This window comes from Nematostella vectensis, chromosome 2, assembly GCF_932526225.1.
Source record: "Nematostella vectensis chromosome 2, jaNemVect1.1, whole genome shotgun sequence".
In the NCBI taxonomy this organism is placed as follows: domain Eukaryota; kingdom Metazoa; phylum Cnidaria; class Anthozoa; order Actiniaria; family Edwardsiidae; genus Nematostella; species Nematostella vectensis.
The window spans coordinates 14,616,596-14,643,198 of NC_064035.1; the positions used below are offsets into that span (position 1 = coordinate 14,616,596).

Genomic DNA, 26,603 nt, shown 5'->3' on the forward strand with positions numbered 1-26,603 from the left:
GTACCCATAGACAGCAGCATGTTACATATGAAGAGGAGCATGGTACCCATAGACAGCAGCATGTTACACATGAAGAGGAGCATGGTACCCATAGACAGCATCATGTTACATATGAAGAGCAGCATGGTACCCATAGACAGCAGCATGTTACACATAAAGAGGAGCATGGTACACATAGACAGCAGCATGTTACATATGAAGAGGAGCATGGTACACATAGACAGCATCATGTTACATATGAAGAGGAGCATGGTACCCATAGACAGCATCATGTTACATATGAAGAGGAGCATGGTACCCATAGACAGCATCATGTTACATATGAAGAGGAGCATGGTACCCATAGACAGCATCATGTTACATATGAAGAGCAGCATGGTACCCATAGACAGCAGCATGTTACACATAAAGAGGAGCATGGTACACATAGACAGCAGCATGTTACATATGAAGAGGAGCATGGTACACATAGACAGCATCATGTTACATATGAAGAGGAGCATGGTACCCATAGACAGTAGCATGTTTAATATGAAGAGGAGCATGGTACCCATAGACAGCAGCATGTTACACATAAAGAGGAGCATGGTACCCATAGACAGCATCATGTTACATATGAAGAGGAGCATGGTACCCATAGACAGCAGCATGTTACATCTGAAGAGGAGCATGGTACCCATAGACAGCAGCATGTTACACATAAAGAGGAGCATGGTACCCATAGACAGCAGCATGTTACACATAAAGAGGAGCATGGTACCCATAGACAGTAGCATGTTACATCTGGAGAGGAGCATGGTACCCATAGACAACATCATGTTACATCTGAAGAGGAGCATGGTACCCATAGACAGCAGCATGTTACATATGAAGAGGAGCATGGTACCCATAGACAGCAGCATGTTACATATGAAGAGGAGCATGGTACCCATAGACAGCAGCATGTTACATCTGAAGAGGAGCATGGTACCCATAGACAACATCATGTTACATATGAAGAGGAGCATGGTACCCATAGACAGCAGCATGTTACACATAAAGAGGAGCATGGTACCCATAGACAACATCATGTTACATATGAAGAGGAGCATGGTACCCATAGACAGCAGCATGTTACACATAAAGAGGAGCATGGTACCCATAGACAACATCATGTTACATATGAAGAGGAGCATGGTACCCATAGACAGCAGCATGTTACACACGAAGAGGAGCATGGTACCCATAGACAGCAGCATGTTACATATGAAGAGGAGCATGGTACCCATAGACAGCAGCATGTTACACATGAAGAGGAGCATGGTACCCATAGACAGCATCATGTTACATATGAAGAGCAGCATGGTACCCATAGACAGCAGCATGTTACACATAAAGAGGAGCATGGTACACATAGACAGCAGCATGTTACACATAAAGAGGAGCATGGTACACATAGACAGCAGCATGTTACATATGAAGAGGAGCATGGTACACATAGACGGCATCATGTTACATATGAAGAGGAGCATGGTACACATAGACAGCAGCATGTTACATCTGAAGAGGAGCATGGTACCCATAGACAGCAGCATGTTACATATGAAGAGAAGCATGGTACCCATAGACAGCAGCATGTTACACACGAAGAGGAGCATGGTACCCATAGACAGCAGCATGTTACATATGAAGAGGAGCATGGTACCCATAGACAGCAGCATGTTACATATGAAGAGGAGCATGGTACCCATAGACAGCAGCATGTTACACATAAGGAGGAGCACGGTACCCATAGACAGCAGCATGTTACACATAAAGAGGAGCATGGTACCCATAGACAACATCATGTTACATATGAAGAGGAGCATGGTACCCATAGACAGCAGCATGTTACACACGAAGAGGAGCATGGTACCCATAGACAGCATCATGTTACATATGAAGAGGAGCATGGTACCCATAGACAGCATCATGTTACATATGAAGAGGAGCATGGTACCCATAGACAGCATCATGTTACATATGAAGAGGAGCATGGTACCCATAGACAGCAGCATGTTACACATAAAGAGGAGCATGGTACCCATAGACAGCAGCATGTTACACATAAAGAGGAGCATGTTACCCATAGACAGCAGCATGTTACATATGAAGAGGAGCATGGTACCCATAGACAGCATCATGTTACATATGAAGAGGAGCATGGTACCCATAGACAGCAGCATGTTACATATGAAGAGGAGCATGGTACCCATAGACAGCAGCATGTTACATATGAAGAGGAGCATGGTACCCATAGACAACATCATGTTACATATGAAGAGGAGCATGGTACCCATAGACAGCAGCATGTTACACACGAAGAGGAGCATGGTACCCATAGACAGCAGCATGTTACATATGAAGAGCAGCATGGTACCCATAGACAGCAGCATGTTACACATAAAGAGCAGCATGGTACCCATAGACAGCAGCATGTTACATATGAAGAGGAGCATGGTACCCATAGACAGCAGCATGTTACATATGAAGAGGAGCATGGTACCCATAGACAGCAGCATGTTACACATAAGGAGGAGCACGGTACCCATAGACAGCAGCATGTTACACATAAAGAGGAGCATGGTACCCATAGACAACATCATGTTACATATGAAGAGGAGCATGGTACCCATAGACAGCAGCATGTTACACACGAAGAGGAGCATGGTACCCATAGACAGCATCATGTTACATATGAAGAGGAGCATGGTACCCATAGACAGCATCATGTTACATATGAAGAGGAGCATTGTACCCATAGACAGCAGCATGTTACACATAAAGAGGAGCATGGTACCCATAGACAACATCATGTTACATATGAAGAGGAGCATGGTACCCATAGACAGCATCATGTTACATATGAAGAGGAGCATGGTACCCATAGACAGCAGCATGTTACACATAAAGAGGAGCATGGTACCCATAGACAGCAGCATGTTACACATAAAGAGGAGCATGTTACCCATAGACAGCAGCATGTTACATATGAAGAGGAGCATGGTACCCATAGACAGCATCATGTTACATATGAAGAGGAGCATGGTACCCATAGACAGCAGCATGTTACATATGAAGAGGAGCATGGTACCCATAGACAGCATCATGTTACATATGAAGAGGAGCATGGTACCCATAGACAGCAGCATGTTACACATAAAGAGGAGCATGGTACCCATAGACAGCAGCATGTTACACATAAAGAGGAGCATGGTACCCATAGACAACATCATGTTACATATGAAGAGGAGCATGGTACCCATAGACAACATCATGTTAAATATGAAGAGGAGCATGGTACCCATAGACAGCAGCATGTTACACATAAAGAGGAGCATGGTACCCATAGACAGCAGCATGTTACATATGAAGAGGAGCATGGTACCCATAGACAGCAGCATGTTACACATGAAGAGGAGCATGGTACCCATAGACAGCAGCATGTTACACATAAAGAGGAGCATGGTACCCATAGACAGCATCATGTTACATATGAAGAGGAGCATGGTACCCATAGACAGCAGCATGTTACACATAAAGAGGAGCATGGTACCCATAGACAGCAGCATGTTACATATGAAGAGGAGCATGGTACCCATAGACAGCAGCATGTTACATATGAAGAGGAGCATGGTACCCATAGACAGCAGCATGTTACATATGAAGAGGAGCATGGTACCCATAGACAGCAGCATGTTACACATAAAGAGGAGCATGGTACCCATAGACAGCATCATGTTACATATGAAGAGGAGCATGGTACCCATAGACAGCAGCATGTTACACATAAAGAGGAGCATGGTACACATAGACAGCAGCATGTTACATATGAAGAGGAGCATGGTACACATAGACAGCAGCATGTTACATATGAAGAGGAGCATGGTACCCATAGACAGCAGCATGTTACATATGAAGAGGAGCATGGTACCCATAGACAACATCATGTTACATATGAAGAGGAGCATGGTACCCATAGACAGCAGCATGTTACACATGAAGAGGAGCATGGTACCCATAGACAGCATCATGTTACATATGAAGAGGAGCATGGTACCCATAGACAGCAGCATGTTACATATGAAGAGGAGCATGGTACCCATAGACAGCAGCATGTTACACATGAAGAGGAGCATGGTACCCATAGACAGCATCATGTTACATATGAAGAGGAGCATGGTACCCATAGACAGCAGCATGTTACACATAAAGAGGAGCATGGTACCCATAGACAGCAGCATGTTACACATAAAGAGGAGCATGGTACCCATAGACAGCAGCATGTTACACATAAAGAGCAGCATGGTACCCATAGACAGCATCATGTTACATATGAAGAGGAGCATGGTACACATAGACAGCATCATGTTACATATGAAGAGGAGCATGGTACCCATGGACAGCAGCATGTTACACATAAAGAGGAGCATGTTACCCATAGACAGCAGCATGTTACACATAAAGAGGAGCATGGTACCCATAGACAGCAGCATGTTACACATAAAGAGGAGCATGGTACTCATAGACAGCAGCATGTTACATCTGGAGAGGAGCATGGTACCCATAGACAGCAGCATGTTACATATGAAGAGGAGCATGGTACCCATAGACAGCAGCATGTTACATATAAAGAGGAGCATGGTACCCATAGACAGCAGCATGTTACACATAAAGAGGAGCATGGTACCCATAGACAGCAGCATGTTACATATGAAGAGGAGCATGGTACCCATAGACAGCAGCATGTTACATATAAAGAGGAGCATGGTACCCATAGACAGCAGCATGTTACACATAAAGAGGAGCATGGTACCCATAGACAGCAGCATGTTACACATAAAGAGGAGCATGGTACCCATAGACAACATCATGTTACATATGAAGAGGAGCATGGTACCCATAGACAGCAGCATGTTACACACGAAGAGGAGCATGGTACCCATAGACAGCATCATGTTACATATGAAGAGGAGCATGGTACCCATAGACAGCAGCATGTTACACATAAAGAGGAGCATGGTACCCATAGACAACATCATGTTACATATGAAGAGGAGCATGGTACCCATAGACAGCAGCATGTTACACATAAAGAGGAGCATGGTTCCCATAGACAGCAGCATGTTACATATGAAGAGGAGCATGGTACCCATAGACAGCATCATGTTACATATGAAGAGGAGCATGGTACCCATAGACAGCATCATGTTACACATAAAGAGGAGCATGGTACCCATAGACAGCAGCATGTTACATATGAAGAGGAGCATGGTACCCATAGACAGCAGCATGTTACATATAAAGAGGAGCATGGTACACATTGGCAAAAGCATAATAGACAGTACATTGTAGCAAGAGCAGGAGTAGGAGCTTGATACAAATGGGCAAGTCACACCTTACTGTAAGAGCACATAACACAAGGAGTAGAGAGATTTACTTACAAGTCCTGCAAAAGCAAGAGTAGCTTTTGATGGACTAAGACAGCAGCATCTTGGAAGTGACTCACAAACTAGAACCCTATAAATCACAACAAATAAAACAAGAAATTACACATTGTCACACGGAGAGGAGCATTGGGATGCTAAGTACAGGGTTTGACTTACTTTTGAGGCTCTGAAGGTTCGTTTATATTCCACAAGCAAACCAGTCCCCTCTTAGCGACATTTCCACTGACCTTCAGAAGATAATGAGTGGAACAATTTTCACATTCATTTTTTGACATCTCTGAGTTTAACAAAAGGTTATAAGATGCTTCATTCTCATTTTAAAAGAGTTGTACAGTGAGGCATTTAGAAAGGGCAAAATGGTTACCCTGCCAACAGGAAGTTTGTTTGCTACTGTACAACTCCTGTGATTTATACTGTACCTGTTGAGAGGGTGGGCCTTCAATAGGACCAAGAGCAGCCAACATCAAGTGCGTCTGAACAGGGGAGATATGAACAGATCGTATGCTCCGCCCTGATAAAACAAATAATTGCACATGATATTGAAAACACATACATAGGTCAATACCAAACAAATTTAAGGCCTTTTATATTATGCCTGCATGCCTGCTAACTGTATCTATGTGTTATAACTATAAAGACTACAAACAAGCTGTAGGAAAACTAGATGGTCTATGTAGGCATGGTGTAGACAAGGTATAAATCAATAAGGTTTAAAAGGTAAGCGCAACTACTCTGTTTCACCTTTTCAACCTTGTTGTTGATTTATACTGTATCTACGTGTGTCTGTGTGTGTGTCTGTGATTACACACAGTATAGATTTGTTCATACATGTTGATATGTTGATGTCATTGGGGTTTATCCTCTCACCTCCAAGTAATGGCTGTTTGGTCGCAAGCTGGACGTAACCGTCAGTGCAAGCCAAGCATTTAGATTCTTTGAGCATGATGCTAGTTTGTTCAACCAATGCTTCTTCAAGCAACACTAAGCATGCCTTTTGTAAAAATACAATAGAGCATGATTATAAACAAAATTAAAGGTCCCAAATGGGGCAATAAATGCCTGACAAACAAACAGTATGAGAGTGTGACCTCTTGACACCCTCAGGACAATGTATTATTTGTCTGAACAGAATCCGTTCAATAAATGTTTGATTAAAATAATTTGAAAAAAGAATTTAGTGTTATATATATTATTGTTATATTTGGTGTTTGTTGTCTGTTATATGGAATGATTAATAATAACAATTAGTATGATACAACTGTTTACTATAGATAAGATACAGTACAGTAATAAATACGTCACGAAGAAAAGTGTGACATACATAAAAGGAGGGCACATTACAAATACAAATTAATTACTATCTACATAATAATGATATTATGTAACTATTACAAAAATACTGCCATCACTTTCTACTCACTTGACCGGCTTTTTTAAGAAATGATGTCATTCGAACACTATCAATATGAGAACTGCTTTTAGTGCTTAGAAACTCTTCCGTTGTGAAGGATTCTTGTTCGTCTAAATAAAATAAATAGTCACAAAGGGTCATCTTGTGTGATATATAGTAGTAAAAAAAGGAAGATTATGTCTAGTAATGGACGCCAATATTAAAATGTAAAATTACCTCCACACCCTGCCAAGCCTTCAGCCGGATGCTGTGTCCATATTGTTCGTATCTCAATGTCTTCAGTTTGCAGTTCACGGTCTACATTGTCATCATTACACTGGACATAGGCCTACAATAGAGGAATAATAGCAAGGGTGTGAACAAATGGCTATTTGCCAGTAACCTGGCTTTATATCTGAAACAGTAAATGATTTATTCCATTCTACTGCATACAGTATATACTGTAGTAATGTGGTTCAATAATTTCTAATGAAGTCTGAAAACTTACAGGGCTTTCTTAAACTTTCAGAGTAGGCGGTTGAGGTTGATAAGTAGGAGGTGGAATTTTTTTTATCTGTTTAGTTCAAATAAAACTTAAGTCTACTTTTCTAAAAAAAAAAAAGCTGGCGCTAGGTGGAAAATAACTGGTGCTTCCGCTGGCTGCCGGCCGCAGTCGCCTATTGAAACCCCTGACTTAGACTATGTATTTGTTGTAAAATTTGTTCAGTTTATTGGAATTTGAGACAATACATATAAATATCATACAGTATATATTTAAAGTCTATGTTACAGCTTCACAGCATTTACATGTATAAATATTTGGCATGGGGCTGTCTAGTACCTGTTTAGTGTCTGAGCGGCCAAAGTTCTTGATGTATAGTTCATACTCATTCATTGGTGGAAGGTCAAACATCTCAAATGCAGAAACATCCAGATCTATCAGTCGCATTAGTTCCTTTAAAACAAACACACATTGTGCAATTAATGCTTGTAACTTCCTTAAAATGGGATGATGCTCTTTGATAAACCAGGGGGAATGTGCACTAAAATGTGCATGAGCATAGAATACAGTACATGATCAGGTATAGCATCTCTATTCTGATGTGCAACAGCATTGTTTTGAGTTTGAAAAAAAGAAAGTCAGGTATTTGGGGCATAGAAAACAGGGTGACTTTCTGTCTGAGCATGCGCATCACATCCCATGTCTAGGGCCCAGTAGAGAGATTCACTCACGATGTTTACAAATGTTGAACTTTTGGACCTCAAATATATGCTTTATGCACGCAGGAAGGCTTTTTTTTTTCAGAGGATGTCTATGTCAGTATGCTATTGCAAGGCATCTTCATTTAGCAATTCGGCTATTTTATGTTGCGTTTCTCAACTTTTGAATCTTTTGGATATGCGAAAAAATCAGGTCAAAGAGCCATAGACGGAATATTACATTTGTGAATTATAGAATTTGGAAGGTAGAAAACAAAGAATTTATAAACATATCCTATTTAGTAGTGTAAAAGGTTTGTTATTATCTTAAACTGTTAAAATCAAGCTTAGATTCGCGGAGCTTGACTTCAGTGAATTAGTCGCAAACTTGTGAAATTGCATAAAATTACAATTATTGAAACAGAATTACTAAAACATACGGGCTTTGTTACCACACTATCTCAATTCTCCGTGTGTTCCATGAACATTAGTTTAGATGGGTAGCACGATTAATTCATTTTGAAAATTGGGGAATACGACGAAATAAGCAAAATTATGATACCACATAAGAGTTTCAGGGCTCTGTACTACCTGTATTGTACATTATGACATTTTGTTAATAAAATTCGTGACTGAAAAACAAATTTTGTTCAAGTTTGAGCATTTGGCTAGTGAATGAACAAGAGATCGGAATTTGTAGGAATTGATTTCGATAGTATTTTAATGAATTTTGATTCACTGTGTTTGCAATAAATTAAATCACAGGAATCTATCACGTTTATTTGGTTTGGTACACAGAGCGTGTACCACAGGTTCTTCCCTTGTAACATAAACACTGATGTATACTGTATACATCCTTTAAAAGCATATATAACAAAATTGGATATCTAGCAGATTTTAGAGAAAATATCCAATGTTCTTTGAAATAACCATATTACAAATTTAAGCAATTTGATCTTTAAACTGTCATATGTACATTAAAAACATTCTCACATAGTTTATTTGCAGCTCTTCAGCTAAATTTGGTTGCTATCGGCAGAGAATTTATTGAGAAATAAAGCTTTTTAAGAAAAAAAAACTATTTTGAGATTGGAATGTATACAGAAATGCTTCAGTGATTCCCAGACAATAAGGAATTATGAACAACAATGGCGCATTATTTTGAGCCTGTGTTACAAGTGGCCAGTCCAAGCGCATGCTCCTGCAAAAAGTCACCCTGTTGGCATAGAATATAGCATTTCTTTTGAGGTTGTCAGATCACTTTTACTTCCCCCCCCTCTTGGTAAATACTGTTAGTATGTCAAAAATGTGGCAAAACTGTAGCACCTGTCCACGTTTTCTTGTCTTTGATGCTACTTTTTGGCTGATCTGCTTTTGCTTAGCTGCTACAAAATTGATTCTCCCCTTTGCAGTTACAGGTCTAGCAGCGGTCTCTAAAAATAAACAGTAAAAATAACAGGACAACATAATGAAATGCAAGGGTTGTTTACTGTATGATAACATAACTCTTTCAAATCAAGACCTTTGTTCTGGATAACTGTGGGGTGTTTCCAGACCTTTATAAACAGTGCTTAACAAGACCTACAAAATATAGTCAATGCAACTGTAATTTTCTTTCCTCCTTCAAATAAGCACAGGCGTTCATCTCACCCTCTTGAGTGAAATGTTCAAATGCATTCAAAGGGTCTTGCCGATTCTCAGTCTTCTTTTTTGTGCAAGTTTTCCAAGAACTACAAAGCCATTCTTTGTGCATGAAATAAGGACTTCCTTTTAATTATGTTAGCACCAACCAGGAAGCGCCTCTCATTTATGGTATCTTGTATTTTAGGGGGACACTTGCTTTGAAGACGAATTTTTTGGTGTTTACAAGCAGTACATAAGCACAGTATAGGAGTAGAGTGTTTCTGTGTTTCTAAAACTCTACACAGTAGTACTGGTAGGTACTTTAGCTTACCCCTCTTGGATTCATCATCGCTTGATTTTGAGAGCTTGCTACCTTCCCTGGACAGCATCTCATTTTCTGCATTAATTGCTTGAAGAAGCTATTGAAAGATGAGAACAGGGATTTTTTCAGTAGGTCACTTATGGGTACCATATTTACTTGATGAATAAGTGCCTCCCTTGAATAAGCACCTCCCCTGAATAAACTCCTCCTTTGAACCAAAACTATTAATAAGGGCCTCCTCCAAATAAATCACCCCCTCCCCTCCCCTCCCCAAGTTTTATGTAGCTAAGTAAAATGACTATTATACATGTAGTTCTAAGAAAGCACTGGAGCTCATAGACTCTTTACACAGTACCTCCTGCATATCTTGGGATGGGTGCTGGAAGAAAAAAAGACTAAAGGTTAGAGGCATGGGATAGAACATCTTTGGTTCCCTAGTCTTCAAGTAAGGACACAACAGTGCTCACTTAAAGGGGAGACCTACAGTAGTGCAACCACCTGTCAAGTAAGTGTCTCTTAATTACAATGCTGCACAGAATAGATGCATTTTTTTAATTCCACCGGTCATTTTGCATGGGAAGCCCTGGGGCTAATCAACTCCAGTTCATTCTTTACTCTTACCTTAGTATGGGAACTTTAGTACTACCTAAAGCAGTTTGGTTGAAAAAGCAAAACAATATAACCTTACCTTGTATAAACCACTATGGAAAGGACTTGCACTTTACAGCTAGAATGATTAGCCACAATGTACCCCTAAACCCGTCCCGTTTGAGAGTACAGTAGTAACTGACTACTAGCCTATGATGACACTAGATCAGCTTGTATTATACAGTAGCTGTCTTTCCCCCAGGGCAACTAAAGACAAGACTAAGAAAAAAAAGGTCTGAGTGTGTTAACCCAAAGTACTGTACATCGGCAAACCAACCTCAGAATCCTCATTGTCAGAAGGCTCATCCTCAAAGTCCTCCTCATAGTCCTGAAAGGTGCAAAAGGAATAAATGAATGTAGGGTTACTCACTGAATACTGTATATCTCAGAGTCTTGTCTGTGCTACTTATAACTGTAATTGCTCGAACAATCATTCCCTAAAAAAGTGCCTGTTAAACAGTGCCTCCTCCTCCTCTAAATGTGTTACACTTAATAATTAATGTATACACGTAGTACAAATGGGAGTGAACATAGAAGGGTAGTTAAGGACATAGAAGGGAAGTAATGAAAACTGAAAGTAAAACAAGATTTAATTAATGTTGAAAGCTTGTTTTTCTATCGTCATGGAAGGATTTTTGCTCCTTGCACGTTGTACAGCACTTTTTCATCTAAAAAAACAGATGTGTAATAGCCCCTCCCCTGAATAAGTGTTTGCCTGGGAAATAAAGACGTTTCCTTACTTCACTAATCACGCACGCAGTCCTAATTATTTCATGTCATCGACTAAGTGACAGATTAGAGAACAACGAAATAAATTACTCGCAAACACGCTCAAGCTTATGAATATTCGGCAAGTCAATACTCTCGAGCCACTCTCGAGTAGAATATGCATGAGTCTCGAGTACTAGCGAGTGGAGGTTATGTTACTGTAGACCTGTACTGTAAACACCAGTACTGTAAGCTCCCTGTAGTTAGATATGCAAGCAATTATGATAATTACTACTGTAGCTTTGACAAATTCTAGCAAATACTGTAATTGTCAGATCATTACCTCAAAGTCCTCATCATAGTCATAACCAGCTGGGTCTTCATCTTGGACTTCTTCTGCATTTGATAATACACGGGTGATGGATGGTTTGGAACTTTGCTTGGTGTCCTCCTCCTCTACTGCTTCCTGAAGTGAACAGAACAGAAGTGAATCAGAAATAATAAAAAGCTACCATACAGTAGTAGTGGTACATATTAATGGTAAAGGGTATTAATGGCAGATCAACAAAAAAGGAAGATCTTTCATATCATGTATGTTACATTATTATGAAAAAAAGGAAAGGTGTCAGACAGATAAAGAAAAATACAGTAGAAGGGAATCTTGATAAGCAGAGAAAATGGAGAGTCATCAAATCCTTCAGCATTTTATGAATCACGGCTACAGTAAAACGGAACCAGATCAATCTATGACAACAACTTTAAGAAATTGGCTTTATCATAGATATATGTATTCAGTAAACAAATTAAAGGTAATATTTGATGCACTAACATTTCGTCTGGCTTGCCCGTGCAGTAACTATATAGGTAGTTATTCTACATTGTGAGATAAGAACAGGTGAAAAAGACACTCTAAAAAACAAATGAAAAAAATCACAACTTACAGCTTCTTCCAAAGTGTCTGCTCTGAACCTCAAGCTTTCATGAGACTTGCTTTTAGATCTTGTATCCTGGAATAACAATTTCTCATTTTTTTTATCTAAACTTCTACTTTTGAGCCCTTGCTCATTCAAGTTCTCACCTCTTCTTGTTTTAGTGTTTCCAGAAGTTCTTTTTCTCGTCTTCTTATCCTATCTTCTTCATCAAGTTTGGAGTCTTTGGTATGCTTGGCAAGTGAATATACATGTACAATTATTGTGCAATTCTTATTTCAATCCTATCAACAATAACAACTTAACAGGTCCAAGACATGCTTTAAACAAGTACCATCTTTGCAAGTGTTAATTTACAGCCTTGGTGTATATGTGTGGGTGTAATTAATAATATAAAAATGGAAAAAAGTCATGACAGAAAAGAAATCACCAAACAGACAAAAGCAGATTTACTGTTACCTGAATGTGTTCTCTATCTTTTCTCTTATCTTGATCATCTTTATCTCTAGACCTGTATATTGAAAATCTATTTTTAGAAGATCAAAGAATGAAGCACAAGCCGCTACATATAACCCATACACTACAACCCCAGAACAACATTATACCTTTTCACTTTTAGAAAAGTCTTACCCTTGAATCTATTGAGGAGAAGGCAGTTATGAAAAACTTACTTTTTCTTGTCATCTTTCCTCCCCCTGTCTTTTCTTTCTCTGGAAGAACTGCTCTGTAAAGATAACAGAACATTTTGTCAAAACCATATTGAAGCAACATGCATAGCTTCTCCCTCCAAAACATCTTCTCATAAGACCTGAAACTGTACCGAGTTACTTCAGGACTAACAATTATAACACAGTAGGTCCATGCCTGATAATTTTAGGTTATCAATATTATCATAATATCATACCTCCTCATCTCCTTTACTTCTTTCCCTGCTTTTTTTCTTATCATCTTTTTCTCTTCTTTTTGGATCTTCAGGGTCATGAGCATCTTTATCTCTCCTTTCACGCCGCCTGTCACCTGATCCCTCATCCTCATGACGCCGCCGCCTTCTCTCCTTCTCACGTTCCTTCTCACGATCAGACTTTTCTCTATCACCACTCCTTATCCTAGAGCTTTCTCCATTTTTCTCATGTCTCCTGTCTCTATCCTTCCTCTCGTAATCTTGATTGCGGTCACTCCGCTCTTTTCTTTTTTCACGGTCTCCTTCACCATTTCGTCCCTTGTCTGTTTTCTCATGGCGCCCTCTGTCTTTATCTCTTGTTCTATCCTGTTCGCTATCTCTTTCTCTGGGTCTTTCTTTGTCACGATCTTTTGTTCTTTCTTTATCTCCACGCTCTCTGTCTTTAACTCGATCCTTGTCCCCTTCTCGTCTGCGCTTCTCCCTTCTAGGATCTGGTTCACTGCTACCTGAAGCTATCTCCCCACGATCATCTCGCCTCCGCCTGCTGTCATCTTTGTCCTAGAGTATTAACAAGATTAAAAGCCTTATCGTAAATAACTGTAAAATTACACCCAACCACCACCAACAAAAAAACTTGCAATACTGTATGGGCCATCAAGCATCTCTAAAATTTTGTTAATGGTTAGTGCACAATTAGCTTGTACAAAATACAGTACACATAGAATACTTTATGATCTAGTTACATCCCCCTTCCCCTACAGTAGGAACCCCTCAATAATAGCTTTCATGGGGCTGTCCTAAATCTGCCTCCACCACTGACAAAGAAAGAAAGACTTTTATAAGAAAAGCGACCAATATGGGTGTTGGGACATATCTCTCACTTAGCAAATCAGGTTGTTAAGCGTGCACACAATGCACTAGTAGCCAGGTTTTATCATAATAATCAATTGCACATGATGTTTGAGTTGTCATCACCTTTGCTTCTGTAAACCTTCTGATCATTTATAGAATTAGGAAGTTTCCCTAGCAACAGACCTTAGTGATATGTCCAAACACCCTTAATCCTTTCCATTTATCAGGTCAGAATAGAAAATTATTAACCTTAATCCTTTCTTTCTTATCATCATCCCTAATCCTCTCTTTTCCTTTTCTTTCACTTCTTGATTTTTTATCTTCCGTCTGTGGATTAAATAAAGAACGATTCACAAACATGATCACACGGAACCTGCATAGGTCTAACTGTGTAGCTGGCATCAACAAATCATGTGAAGATCATTTAGCACAGTAGAAAGGCAAGGATATAAACTGAGGTGGCGAATGGTCACTAAAAGATTTTCTGAGATTGTGAGATCTGGATTTGAGATCCTTGAAATTCTTGTATATTTTTAAAATCTGTGACTGGAATTGTCAACATAGCTACATATAGTGACCCTGCAATTCAATTCTGGGGCAAATAAGGAAAAAAAAGCTGAATGAAAAACCGTATGCAAAATCCAAGATTCCAAGACACCCTGAAAAATAGTCAAACATTCTGAGACAGTCAGCAGAAATAAAAACAATTCAAAATTTTCAACCTACCCTCCCCTCCCCCCACGCACGCACACATGCTTTAGGGCATTGACTGCCCTTGGAATAAAAGGTACAATAATATAAAATATAAATAAAACAATAAAACTTAATGAAGGTATTGGGAATCTATGTTTCTTATAAGTTATTGCTTTATTCTCCGAGAAGATGGAACGAGATTCATAACTCTGTGTATGTATACCTGGAGGGCTTTTTTCAAGTCTGATTCTCTCCATGTATCTTCTTTACTGCGACTCTGTTGAGTAAAATCATCACTTTCTAAACTAAACAAGAAGTCTATCGGATAAGCACCCCAACGACTGTAGATAAAATTATATATACTTAATACTTGTGTGTGTCTTTTTGTAAAAAGTTGTCTTCCTTGACTAAGCAAACAAGTTGGTTTTAGACCCGTAATTGAGAGTTGATATAAAAACGTAAAACAACCTCGACGACATCTAGTTCGATTCAAACCGTTCTTGATTCATAGAGGCCGAAAACTTATTTGAAAAGTATCTTTCAAAGAAAAAAAAATAAATACGGAGGAAAATTATTCGTTTGGAACTTCTTGGCAACCGGTATGCTACGAAAATATACGACAATCTTTGCTTATATACCTTTCCTGAAGGCATGTTCTGGGAGCTTCAGGTATGTCCCATAGCTGCACTTTGGAATCATACGGCAAATATATCTCTTTCCTTGCAGACTTCGTCGTTTCTTCTAATGCTTGAAGTTGCTAAGTACACCAAAAAGCCGCCATTTTTTTCTGAGCAATCCGGGAACTTCGACAGGACAGAGGACTGGGTCCTTACACAGGCAACCCAAGTGATCACGATATAACCAACAAGAGATAAAAACAAACAGAAGTCTAGCGGTAAGGGTTTCTAAAGTTTCTAATTCCAAAATGAGGGGCCTAACCTTAATAGAAATACAGTCCCCAGAAACCTCTACAGCCATCGAAACCTGTAGGTTTCAGGTAAATGCAACTAAATAATCCACCGGCCCTGTATAGCCGATATTATCTATCGGACTCTAATACACAGGGTTTTGACATATTTTTTTTTTCAATTTTACCTCTCGCTTGTTTTCTTCTTTATTTTGTGTCTGGACCGGGCTGCCTGTGCACATACCTCCAGAGGGACTGGAGGACTGGGACATAGATAACTGGTCACCCACTGTTCATGGTTCTTACGTGTTTCTTCTCCTATGAACATGTCGGATTCACAAAATGAGGTCGCCTAGACTATGGAAACTTCTTCTCTTTGGTATCGTGGCCGTCACATTGCTTAATACTTTTATACTATTCTCTTGTAAATTATCAGGTAGGTCTACTTTTTGTTGTCTAAAGCATTCATGAATATGAAGCCAAGAACAAATAAGTTAAGCTTAAATCATACTCACTTCTCAGCTGATTACTTTAGGTATTAACTTAAGACTTTATGTAAAGTAACTACTTTGTCTTAGTAAAATGAAGTATAGACCTTATTACGCACTTTCGCCTTTAGCTAATAATAGAAGGTGTATCTTGTGTCTGTATCTTGTTCGATCGTTTTACACTAAATTTTCATTGATTCGAGCGGCTAAAATAACGGTTGTTCGTAAACAATGCACTCACATACCACAGGATTCTTTTGATCTAACTCGCTACCACTCTCCATTGAGCTATCTATCAAGATAGTGAGAACTCAGTTGCGAAAAGTTTTATACTGAGAAGAAGTGTACTGTAAATGTAAGAGATTTTCCCAGATAAGACAGGTAGATTTAAATGAAGAATCTTACGCTGCGGTGTACAGAAAGTGTAAAAGTACCTCAATTATCTACTGAGAATGAAATGGATAAGTGAATATGTGAGGATTTCACCCGTAAGACATGGTGCTTCATCGACAGGTCCCCCTTCTAACATTGCCATGAATTAACTCTCGAGCAAGCTCATTGTTTGTTTCGATTTCCTATTTCTATTTCTTTTTTTTTATTATTTACCATTCTGAACTTTAAAAATATTTCCATGTAAAAATATTTTCTTGCCTTCTACATCTAGCTATATTCTTAAATGATGTTAAACATATAATAGTCGTATGAGCATAATTTTATTTACAGTAGATACTAATTTAAAAATTTAAGCATATGGATTTGTTTATAAAAAGAATAGAATCAACAACCACTTAAAGTGCACGTAGCATCAAACTCTTAATTTCCGGGTCTATACCAATATATCAGTAGTGTAGGACTTGAAAACAAACCATACAAAGTTTTATTGCCATACAATTGGTTTTCGTGGGGTTTTGCCGGCTTTAAAACGTAATAATATCGCACTCTCGAGCAAAAAGTGACCCCACTTTTGGAAAGCGCCAGGCGTTCCTTAAGGGCTTATTTTCTATTAATTTAGGGCCTTATAAGACCAGAGCAATATCATTATTTTTCTTATTCATTATGATCATCTGTATAATTATAAATAAAACATTTTGGAGATAGGTGTCAAATTGTGTGTTTTTTAATTACAGCATTTCCCCTTATTTCTAAGGAAAAATGTGCTTACGAAAAAATTGTCTATATTTTTTTTTTAAACATTAGTTTTTGTCAGTTTTTGAGTTAAGAAAAGCAGGGACGCAGTTCTGATTATATTAAATCATTATAAGGCCTCGAATCAATTACTTCAAGTTGTGGTATCAATTATCGTATGATCAAAGAAAAGCCTGAAAATTCTACATCTTTTAAATTTTATATTACCAATTCTTAACTGTAATCAACCGCAAACATTAATCTATCTAATTTGAAATTTAAAGCTCCTTTGCTCAACGCTATAAAAAATGACTCCCTTCCAAAAATGAACAATCTATTTTGTCCTTGTCGATCGATAGAGGAAAAAAAAATTGTCAATAGAATTTTTTTTAGTTATTTGAGAAAAAGCTTATTTAGAAGTTAATACTGGGTTCATTCAATCATTCTAATGTCTTTTCACGAATTTTCGATGCGATGCTTCGATTATAACAGGTACCAGATAAATACCTTATTTTTTTCGTTGTAGTTTCCGATTTGCCTAGATGGCCCAATGGGTAGCGCGCATAAATACGAATCCCCGAATCCGTAGTTCGAGTCTCACCTGCATGTTTTCCCTTTTTTTTCCCTACTCGATTAGAAAATTTCTTGCACATTTTAGCGTCATGCAAGCACCCTCTGTTCTCACTGAGTGCAGGCTCGTTTTATGGGGTCAACTTGTGAAAAGGAAGAGCTGTTTTTAAATGCTTGTATCTTTGCACGTGGTCAAATTTCGAGATTTTTTCTGATATCTATATATAAAAACTCTTTACCTATTCTTTATCTCAGGATATGTAAATATTAAAAACAAGTTACTGGAATTTGATGCTAGGGGCACTTTAAAGGTGTTAAATTTGTGTTAAAATGAATAACCAATTATGATTGCACCTACTGGGTATACTGTAGTATACCCACCATACTGTAGCTCAAACACCAATTTGGGGTTTGAGAATTTTAATGTCCAACTTGGCTGATGGTATTCTAGCCAGAAATGGCTGCTTCTTTGTAAAATAGCATGGGTTAGCTAGGAAAATGACGACCCCTACAATCTTATGACTTATAGGTTATATGGTACTGTTGGTTTGTCATTAGGAGCATAATGGAATACTTGCCAACTTGCCCAAAGACTGGAAGATTGTGCTTCAAATACAAGAACTGTCAGAACTGTATAAGAAATTCTCAATGAATTTTCCCAGGATTTTACAGTAAATGAATAGGATGTTTCGATTTTTTTTTCCGGGAGATGAAGGCTAAAAAATGGGAGTCTCCCCTTAAAACTGGGAGAATTAAGCTCCAAAGAACTGTATGGTTTAAGCTTACCAATTAATCTAGTATCACAGGTTCTACTGGAGCTGTATCACAGTTTTATCAATGGTAAATATTGTTAGAAAAAAAAATAACATAGATTTAAAAAGCAATAAAAAATAACATAACTCTTTTTTAACTTCATCTACAGCCTGATAAGTTCTTACAGAGTGCCCAATGCACAAGATACTTAAATGCATGTTTACTATAGAGATTTTATTAACTTTTTTGTAGTGCATGTAGAGTGTAAAGTTCCTGCTCAGTATCTATAGTTCTTTGTCCTTAGAAACACAGTCATTTAGGTTAACAATAAACGATCAATAGTCAAAATAGTAATTTCGCAACTAAAATTAGCTTATAAGCTCAATATTTGTTTGCTTGAAACTTTTGAGAAAACTGTAATCTAAAATGGAATTATTGCTGTTTATTTATATATTTACTGTGATATTTCCATTTTGCTCTCTAGATTCAGGCTGCATTTTAACAAATACACAACGCCAAGACAGTCCAAATTTACTTCCTCATGAATCACAAGTAAAGAATCCTGAGAAGTCAGTTAGAGAACCCATCAAACCACAGGTAGACCAATCAAAGCATGATGCTAGAAGACCCAGCCATGCAGATAACAATGGTAAACTGGCCAACCACCCACAGGTAGCAGATCAGGCACTAGAGAAAGGAAAGCTTCCAACTGTCCACAGACGTGATAGTCAAGAAAACAAAGATCAGGGTTAGATGATTAATTGTTATGTATTATCTTATTGTCTTATACTCTCACATCACTAGCAATGTAGATCAGTTTGATTATTGTCATTCAAGTGCATTTGGTTTTAATTTAACTAACGCGTCTTCAAGGTTTTGTGTGTAGTATGTTCAAGTTTATTAGGAATCTGGCATTTTAGATGTTGTCAGAACAAAACCATGTAAAAAAAGCGTACAGGAATTTTGACATGCTTTTTCTGTCAAAAATGTAGAATGTCGATTTTGAATCAGATTATTGTTTGGTATACAGGGGCGGCAGAGTGGTCCAAAAGGGGGGGGGGGAGGAAATGGGGGGAGGGGTGGTGATTTTGGGAGGAAGGGGGGGGGGTTTGATAGATGGGTTTGACGCAAATTATGTCTAAATTACTGCAGTACTTGTAGAAATGATGTCTGAGATGTCTACCATTCGCATCAAAGATAAAACAGTACCCATGGACGTTGTTTTCTTAAAATTTGTGAGCGATAGCGTGAATGCAAAACATTTCATATAATTAACAGGAAAAGGCTGCATATATGCACGTAACCTATAAGAAATAGACTCAAACGTCACAACAGCCTACAACAACATGATAACTTTATCGTTTTTGTAAACCAAATTCAAGTGCCTAGAAACTAGGGAATTATTACCATAAACGATCATGGATATATATTCATTGTTTTAACTATTATTATATGCTTAGTGATGCCCTCCACCGTTTATAAATGCCTAAGAAACAACACACTTATAAGACTGGGTAGACTAACCTAGGTTTTAATAAGCGGGATATTGTACTCATAAACTTTTTGAGCGGCTGCATATACACATATACACATATATAATATATATATAGTTTGAGCTTGACTCCCACTGGACAATCATGTGGCGATTTGAGTCTAAAAAAATATGGTATCTTATAATATGGTATCAAAATATGGTATCAATACTGATAAAAATAATAATAATAATAATAATAATAATAATAATAATAAATATGATAAGAATAATAATAATAATAAATATGGTATCAATACTGAGATTGACATTTACATATCACTGATTTTTTTTGTAAAATTCTTTGGAAATTAATTAACTTATTGAATAACAATAATAACTACAGTAGAAAGGGGTACATACTGTAGGTTTTATGAATGTTTCGGTGATATTGATTGTCTCGCAGGTGTTGTTAATTATGAAGAATGGCGAAAAGGGAAGCCGAACCCAGACATGATCAAGCGAGGAACCTCTGACGATTCCAAATCCAACCTTAACAATGTACTTATAAGTGGGTTTCCTCGGAGCAACCAAGGTAACGGACAACACAACGTGCAAGCAGACCTCTTAAGCCCAGCGCAAACGGACCTCTTAAAACCGCATTGTCACCAGTTTACTTCCGGTTGACTACGGTCAAACGCGAAAAATATTTCAAAATAGTGAAAGCAGTGTCTATTGGAAGTTTCTTTGAGAATGTGATTGTTTTAACGGTTGAGGTTTCCCTTGGACCTCCGGAAGTAAACTGGCGACATTGCGGCTTTAAGTCCAGCACAAACAGACTTCTTGAGTCCAGCGCAAACAAACCTTTTAATGCAAGCGTGACACCAATCTTGTTGACAGAGCTTGCCCTCTGCGCAAGCATTGCCAAAGGAAACAACGCCGTTTGTACACCATGTTGGGAGGTGTAGATTGTTAACGCCGTTTGTACACCATGTTGGGAGGTGTAGATTGTTAACGCCGTTTGTACACCATGTTGGGAGGTGTAGATTGTTAACGCCGTTTGTACACCATGTTTGGAGGTGTAGATTGTTAACGCCGTTTGTACACCAAGTTGGGAGGTGTAGATTGTTAACGCCGTTTGTACACCATGTTGGTAGGTGTAGAATATTAACGCCGTTTGTACACCATGTTGGGAGGTGTAGATTGTTTCGCCGTTTGTACACCATGTTGGGAGGTGTAGATTGATAACGCCGTTTGTACACCATGTTGGGAGGTGTAGATTGTTAACGCCGTTTGTACACCATGTTGGTAGGTGTAGATTGTTAACGCCGTTTGTACACCATGTTGGGAGGTGTAGATTGTTAACGCCGTTTGTACACCATGTTGGGAGGTGTAGATTGTTAACGCCGTTTGTACACCATGTTGGGAGGTGTAGATTGTTAACGCCGTTTGTACACCATGTTGGGAGGTGTAGATTGTTAACGCCGTTTGTACACCATGTTGGGAGGTGTAGATTGTTAACGCCGTTTGTACACCATGTTGGGAGGTGTAGATTGTTAACGCCGTTTGTACACCATGTTGGGAGGTGTAGATTGTTAACGCCGTTTGTACACCATGTTGGTAGGTGTAGATTGTCAACGCCGTTTGTACACCATGTTGGGAGGTGTAGATTGTTTACGCCGTTTGTACACCATGTTGGGAGGTGTAGATTGTTTCGCCGTTTGTACACCATGTTGGGAGGTGTAGATTGTAACGCCGTTTGTACACCAAGTTGGGAGGTGTAGATTGTTAACGCCGTTTGTACACCATGTTGGTAGGTGTAGATTGTTAACGCCGTTTGTACACCATGTTGGGAGGTGTAGATTGTTTCGCCGTTTGTACACCATGTTGGGAGGTGTAGATTGTTAACGCCATTTGTACACCATGTTGGAAGGTGTTGATTGTTTTGCCGTTTGTACACCATGTTGGGAGGTGTAAATTGTTACGCCGTTTGTACACCATGTTGTGATGTTTAGGTTGTTAACGCCGTTTGTACACCATGTTGGGAGGTGTAGATTGTTACGCCGTTTGTACACCATGTTGTGATGTTTAGGTTGTTAACGCCGTTTGTACACCATGTTGGGCACCTCATATTGGGAGGTGTTGCGAAGTAGATTGTTTACATTACTTTAGTCTTGAGATCGGTCAAGTCGAGTTGGCGCTGTTTGCAAAGGGATTCATTGAGGGTTTATTTTAAATTTTACTTAATGATGTAGCGATACCATTTGTACACCATGTTGGAAGGTGTAGATTGTTTCGCCGTTTGTACACCATGTTGGGAGGTGTAAATTGTTACGCCGTTTGTACACCATGTTGTGATGTTTAGGTTGTTAACGCCGTTTGTACACCATGTTGGGAGGTGTAGATTGTTACGCCGTTTGTACACCATGTTGTGATGTTTAGGTTGTTAACGCCGTTTGTACACCATGTTGGGCACCTCATATTGGGAGGTGTTGCGAAGTAGATTGTTAACATTACTTTAGTCTTGAGATCGGTCAAGTCGAGTTGGCGCTGTTTGCAAAGGGATTCATTGAGGGTTTATTTTAAATTTTACTTAATGATGTAGCGATACCATTTGTACACCATGTTGGAAGGTGTAGATTGTTTCGCCGTTTGTACACCATGTTGGTAGGTGTAGATTGTTAACGCCGTTTGTACACCATGTTGGGAGGTGTAGATTGTTAACGCCGTTTGTACACCATGTTGGGAGGTGTAGATTGTTAACGCCGTTTGTACACCATGTTGGGAGGTGTAGATTGTTAACGCCGTTTGTACACCATGTTGGGAGGTGTAGATTGTTAACGCCGTTTGTACACCATGTTGGGAGGTGTAGATTGTTAACGCCGTTTGTACACCATGTTGGGAGGTGTAGATTGTTAACGCCGTTTGTACACCATGTTGGTAGGTGTAGATTGTCAACGCCGTTTGTACACCATGTTGGGAGGTGTAGATTGTTTACGCCGTTTGTACACCATGTTGGGAGGTGTAGATTGTTTCGCCGTTTGTACACCATGTTGGGAGGTGTAGATTGTAACGCCGTTTGTACACCAAGTTGGGAGGTGTAGATTGTTAACGCCGTTTGTACACCATGTTGGTAGGTGTAGATTGTTAACGCCGTTTGTACACCATGTTGGGAGGTGTAGATTGTTTCGCCGTTTGTACACCATGTTGGGAGGTGTAGATTGTTAACGCCATTTGTACACCATGTTGGAAGGTGTTGATTGTTTTGCCGTTTGTACACCATGTTGGGAGGTGTAAATTGTTACGCCGTTTGTACACCATGTTGTGATGTTTAGGTTGTTAACGCCGTTTGTACACCATGTTGGGAGGTGTAGATTGTTACGCCGTTTGTACACCATGTTGTGATGTTTAGGTTGTTAACGCCGTTTGTACACCATGTTGGGCACCTCATATTGGGAGGTGTTGCGAAGTAGATTGTTTACATTACTTTAGTCTTGAGATCGGTCAAGTCGAGTTGGCGCTGTTTGCAAAGGGATTCATTGAGGGTTTATTTTAAATTTTACTTAATGATGTAGCGATACCATTTGTACACCATGTTGGAAGGTGTAGATTGTTTCGCCGTTTGTACACCATGTTGGGAGGTGTAAATTGTTACGCCGTTTGTACACCATGTTGTGATGTTTAGGTTGTTAACGCCGTTTGTACACCATGTTGGGAGGTGTAGATTGTTACGCCGTTTGTACACCATGTTGTGATGTTTAGGTTGTTAACGCCGTTTGTACACCATGTTGGGCACCTCATATTGGGAGGTGTTGCGAAGTAGATTGTTAACATTACTTTAGTCTTGAGATCGGTCAAGTCGAGTTGGCGCTGTTTGCAAAGGGATTCATTGAGGGTTTATTTTAAATTTTACTTAATGATGTAGCGATACTGGGGCGATACTGTAACTCTCTGTGCTACCAATCACTTAACATTGTGAGAAAAAGTAAGCCATATAATAACAATGAGTTATTATATTTCCTTGTGCTTTTTTATTTTATAGCGAAGTTATTGAATTAAATACTTTTTTGTAGATAGCACATTGTACATAATAAGCCATTTTTTACGATCCCTTAAATTTGATCCCTAAATAGCGGAAGACGGTGCTCAAGAAATACCACAAACGAGCAATTGCTGGAGCCACTGTTATGGAATAGAGCGCTAAAGCATTTCATTTTATCTTCCAGCGTTTCTAGTTATCGGCGTGCCAACCGTCAAGCGTGCGAAGGTGAGCTATCTGGCTCAGACCATCCGAGACCTGGTGAGCGGGCTAGACGAGGATGAGCGCAACGAGGTGATTATCGTGGTGTTTATCACCGATTTTGATACCGACGCCATAAGGTCCGTCGCCGACGACCTGAACAAGAAATTCCCAAGTGAGCTCGACTCTGGTCTTGTTCGTGTGATTCAAGCGGAGAGATCCTTCTATCCAAGTCTCTCCAAGGTGCCCAAGTTGTGGGGCGACAGTCCTCAAAGGGTACACTGGCGCTCAAAGCAGTGCTTGGACTATGCCTTCCTGTTCAAATATTGCCAAGATCTGGGCCAGTATTACATGCAGATTGAGGATGACGTCACCACATCCAAGGATTACCTGAAGCGCATTAAGGAGACTATCGCGATGAACAAGCGTCGCAAATGGTCCATTCTCGAGTTTGGCGCCAGAGGCTTTATAGGCATGATGTATCGGGCTGAGGATCTTGGCAGATTGTCGCGATTCGTGAAGATGTACCACTGGGTATTCCCCGTGGACTTGCTCTACAGACAATTCAATGATTTTCATCTCTATGGCAACCCTCAGTGGGCTCGCTACAAACCGCCATTAGTGCGTCACGTGGGTGCGTTCTCGAGTCTTGACGGGCAGGTGCGGAAGTTGGAAGACATCAAACCTGGATTCCGTGCGTATACAGATAGCGATAACCCGCCGGCGAGGCTCACCACGTCGATGCTTAACACCGTACATCGCACGCGTATCACCTCGCCATACGACACGCGAAGACACGGCATCTTCTGGAGCCGTGACGTTGAGAAAATGGACTATGTGCTTATCGAGTTTGAACAGCCTGCTCGCGTGCGTAAGGTTATCATAGACTCTGGCAGTCCAAACGCACCCGAGGACTATTTTGGCGGGGCTACACTCGAGTACAGTGCTGGCGACGAAATCGGGGAGTGTCGAGAATTCAAGACGTGGAAAACATTCGAAGATCAGCCGCAGCTAATAGTCGAGAGCGAGGAAGATGGGGTTGTGTGCAAGTGTATTAAGGTGGTTATCACTGATGTTCGCAAGGACAAACACAAGAAAGTGCGATGGCTTGTGATTCGTGAAATAGCCGTGTGGACCAAGCATATTGCTATCACAGGAAAACCCGCTAGATAGCACGATCTGGATTAAGCTCAAGTGCGTTTAGGTGGTGCGCGGGGACAAACACAAGAAAGTGCGGTGGCGTTTGATTCTGGATTTAGCCATGTGGAGCAGGCATACTACTAACACAGGAACCCCGAAACGTTAAGGTGGTATGCAGGGACAAACACAAGAAAGTGCGGTGGCTATTGATTCGTGATGTAGCCGTGTGGAGCAGGCATACCACGCAAAAAGTGTGGTGGCGTTGGGTTACCGTGGAAGTGCCGTTTGTTGAAGCAGTTTTAGCTAACAAACATAAATGAAGCAAAAACGGAAAAAAATATTTTTTATTTATTTTTTAAAAAGGATCCTTGCTAGCCAAGGTTTCTTGAAAATTTATAAAACAATTTTCTTAAATTTCACAAATATGTCAAAATCACAAATGTTTTCCTCAAGAATTTTATTAAACACAAAACTCTAAGCTTGATACAGTGAGGTTTGGTATAGTAAGGCTTGATACTAGTACAGCGTAGCTTGTTTCATTGGGGCTTGGTACAGTGAGGCTTGGTACAGTGGGTCTTGGTAGTGGTACAGTGTAGCTTGTTTCAGTGGGGCATTATATGGAGGCTGGGTATGGTGGGGCTTGATACAGCTTGGTACAGTGAGCCTTGGTACAGTGAGCCTTGGTACAGTGAGCCTTGGTACAGTGATGCTTGGTACAGTGGGGCTTGGTACAGTGGGGCTTGGTACAGTGAGGCTTGGTACAGTGGGGCTTGGTACAGTGGGGCTTGGTACAGTGAGGCTTGGTACAGTGAGACTTGGTACAGTGAGGCTTGGTACAGTGGGGCTTGGTACAGTGAGGCTTGGTACAGTGAGGCTTGGTACAGTGGGGCTTGGTACAGTGAGCCTTGGTATAGTGAGCCTTGGTAGAGTGGGGCTAGGTATAGTGGGGCTTGGTACAGTGGGGCTTGGTACAGTGAGCCTTGGTACAGTGAGGCTTGGTATTGTATAGGCATGGTACAGTGGCGCTTGGTACAGTGAGGCTTGGTATTGTATATGCTTGGTAGAGTTCGGCTTGGTATTGTATAGGCTTGGTACAGTGAGCCTTTGTACAGTGAGCATTGGTACAGTGGGGCTTGGTCAGGGGCGGATCCAGGATTTAAAAAAGGGGGGGGTGA

The 26,603-nt window shown here is 39.9% G+C and overlaps 2 protein-coding genes across 4 annotated transcripts in view; one reads left to right on the forward strand and one right to left on the reverse strand.

Annotated features, from left to right (window-relative positions):
- The window catches only part of LOC5521720 (cytoplasmic dynein 2 intermediate chain 1), a 24,518-nt gene extending 8,949 nt beyond the window's left edge, over positions 1 to 15,569 (reverse strand). The window contains exons 1-20 of one of the 2 annotated variants that reach the window (XM_032366960.2): positions 15,373 to 15,569; positions 14,958 to 15,011; positions 14,291 to 14,368; positions 13,193 to 13,747; positions 12,960 to 13,012; positions 12,748 to 12,799; positions 12,438 to 12,521; positions 12,301 to 12,366; positions 11,703 to 11,825; positions 10,929 to 10,979; positions 10,359 to 10,382; positions 10,013 to 10,100; positions 9,385 to 9,491; positions 7,700 to 7,813; positions 7,096 to 7,207; positions 6,889 to 6,989; positions 6,336 to 6,459; positions 5,888 to 5,979; positions 5,625 to 5,695; positions 5,463 to 5,538 (exon numbers count right to left, since the gene is read on the reverse strand). In XM_032366960.2, the coding sequence (XP_032222851.2) occupies positions 5,463 to 5,538; positions 5,625 to 5,695; positions 5,888 to 5,979; positions 6,336 to 6,459; positions 6,889 to 6,989; positions 7,096 to 7,207; positions 7,700 to 7,813; positions 9,385 to 9,491; positions 10,013 to 10,100; positions 10,359 to 10,382; positions 10,929 to 10,979; positions 11,703 to 11,825; positions 12,301 to 12,366; positions 12,438 to 12,521; positions 12,748 to 12,799; positions 12,960 to 13,012; positions 13,193 to 13,747; positions 14,291 to 14,368; positions 14,958 to 15,011; positions 15,373 to 15,387 (2,040 nt within the window). In that variant the 5' untranslated portion in view covers positions 15,388 to 15,569. The remainder of the gene's footprint in view (positions 1 to 5,462; positions 5,539 to 5,624; positions 5,696 to 5,887; positions 5,980 to 6,335; positions 6,460 to 6,888; positions 6,990 to 7,095; positions 7,208 to 7,699; positions 7,814 to 9,384; positions 9,492 to 10,012; positions 10,101 to 10,358; positions 10,383 to 10,928; positions 10,980 to 11,702; positions 11,826 to 12,300; positions 12,367 to 12,437; positions 12,522 to 12,747; positions 12,800 to 12,959; positions 13,013 to 13,192; positions 13,748 to 14,290; positions 14,369 to 14,957; positions 15,012 to 15,372) is intronic. The other variant, XM_032366961.2, reaches the window with a different exon arrangement.
- A 330-nt stretch (positions 15,570 to 15,899) lies between these two features.
- Positions 15,900 to 25,912, forward strand: LOC5521811 (alpha-1,6-mannosyl-glycoprotein 4-beta-N-acetylglucosaminyltransferase). Of its 2 annotated transcripts, XM_001641447.3 has the most exons (4): positions 15,902 to 16,077; positions 19,062 to 19,325; positions 20,515 to 20,643; positions 24,275 to 25,912. In XM_001641447.3, exons 1-4 carry the CDS (start codon positions 15,984 to 15,986, stop codon positions 25,459 to 25,461), a joined length of 1,674 nt encoding a protein of 557 aa, XP_001641497.3. In that variant the 5' UTR covers positions 15,902 to 15,983; the 3' UTR covers positions 25,462 to 25,912. The 2 variants fall into 2 exon arrangements, with proteins under 2 accessions (XP_032222853.2, XP_001641497.3); XM_032366962.2 differs by lacking the exon at positions 19,062 to 19,325 and having other exon boundaries at positions 15,900 to 16,077.
- The last annotated feature ends 691 nt before the right edge of the window (positions 25,913 to 26,603 follow it).

Coding starts and splice junctions, on each gene's coding strand:
- LOC5521811 (XM_001641447.3), top strand. CDS start 15,984: ATGAGGTCGCCTAGACTATGGAAACTTCTTCTCTTTGGTATCGTGGCC. Junction 19,326..20,514: donor TCAAGAAAACAAAGATCAGG/GTTAGATGATTA, acceptor ATTGTCTCGCAG/GTGTTGTTAATTATGAAGAA. Junction 20,644..24,274: donor GTTTCCTCGGAGCAACCAAG/GTAACGGACAAC, acceptor TTTATCTTCCAG/CGTTTCTAGTTATCGGCGTG.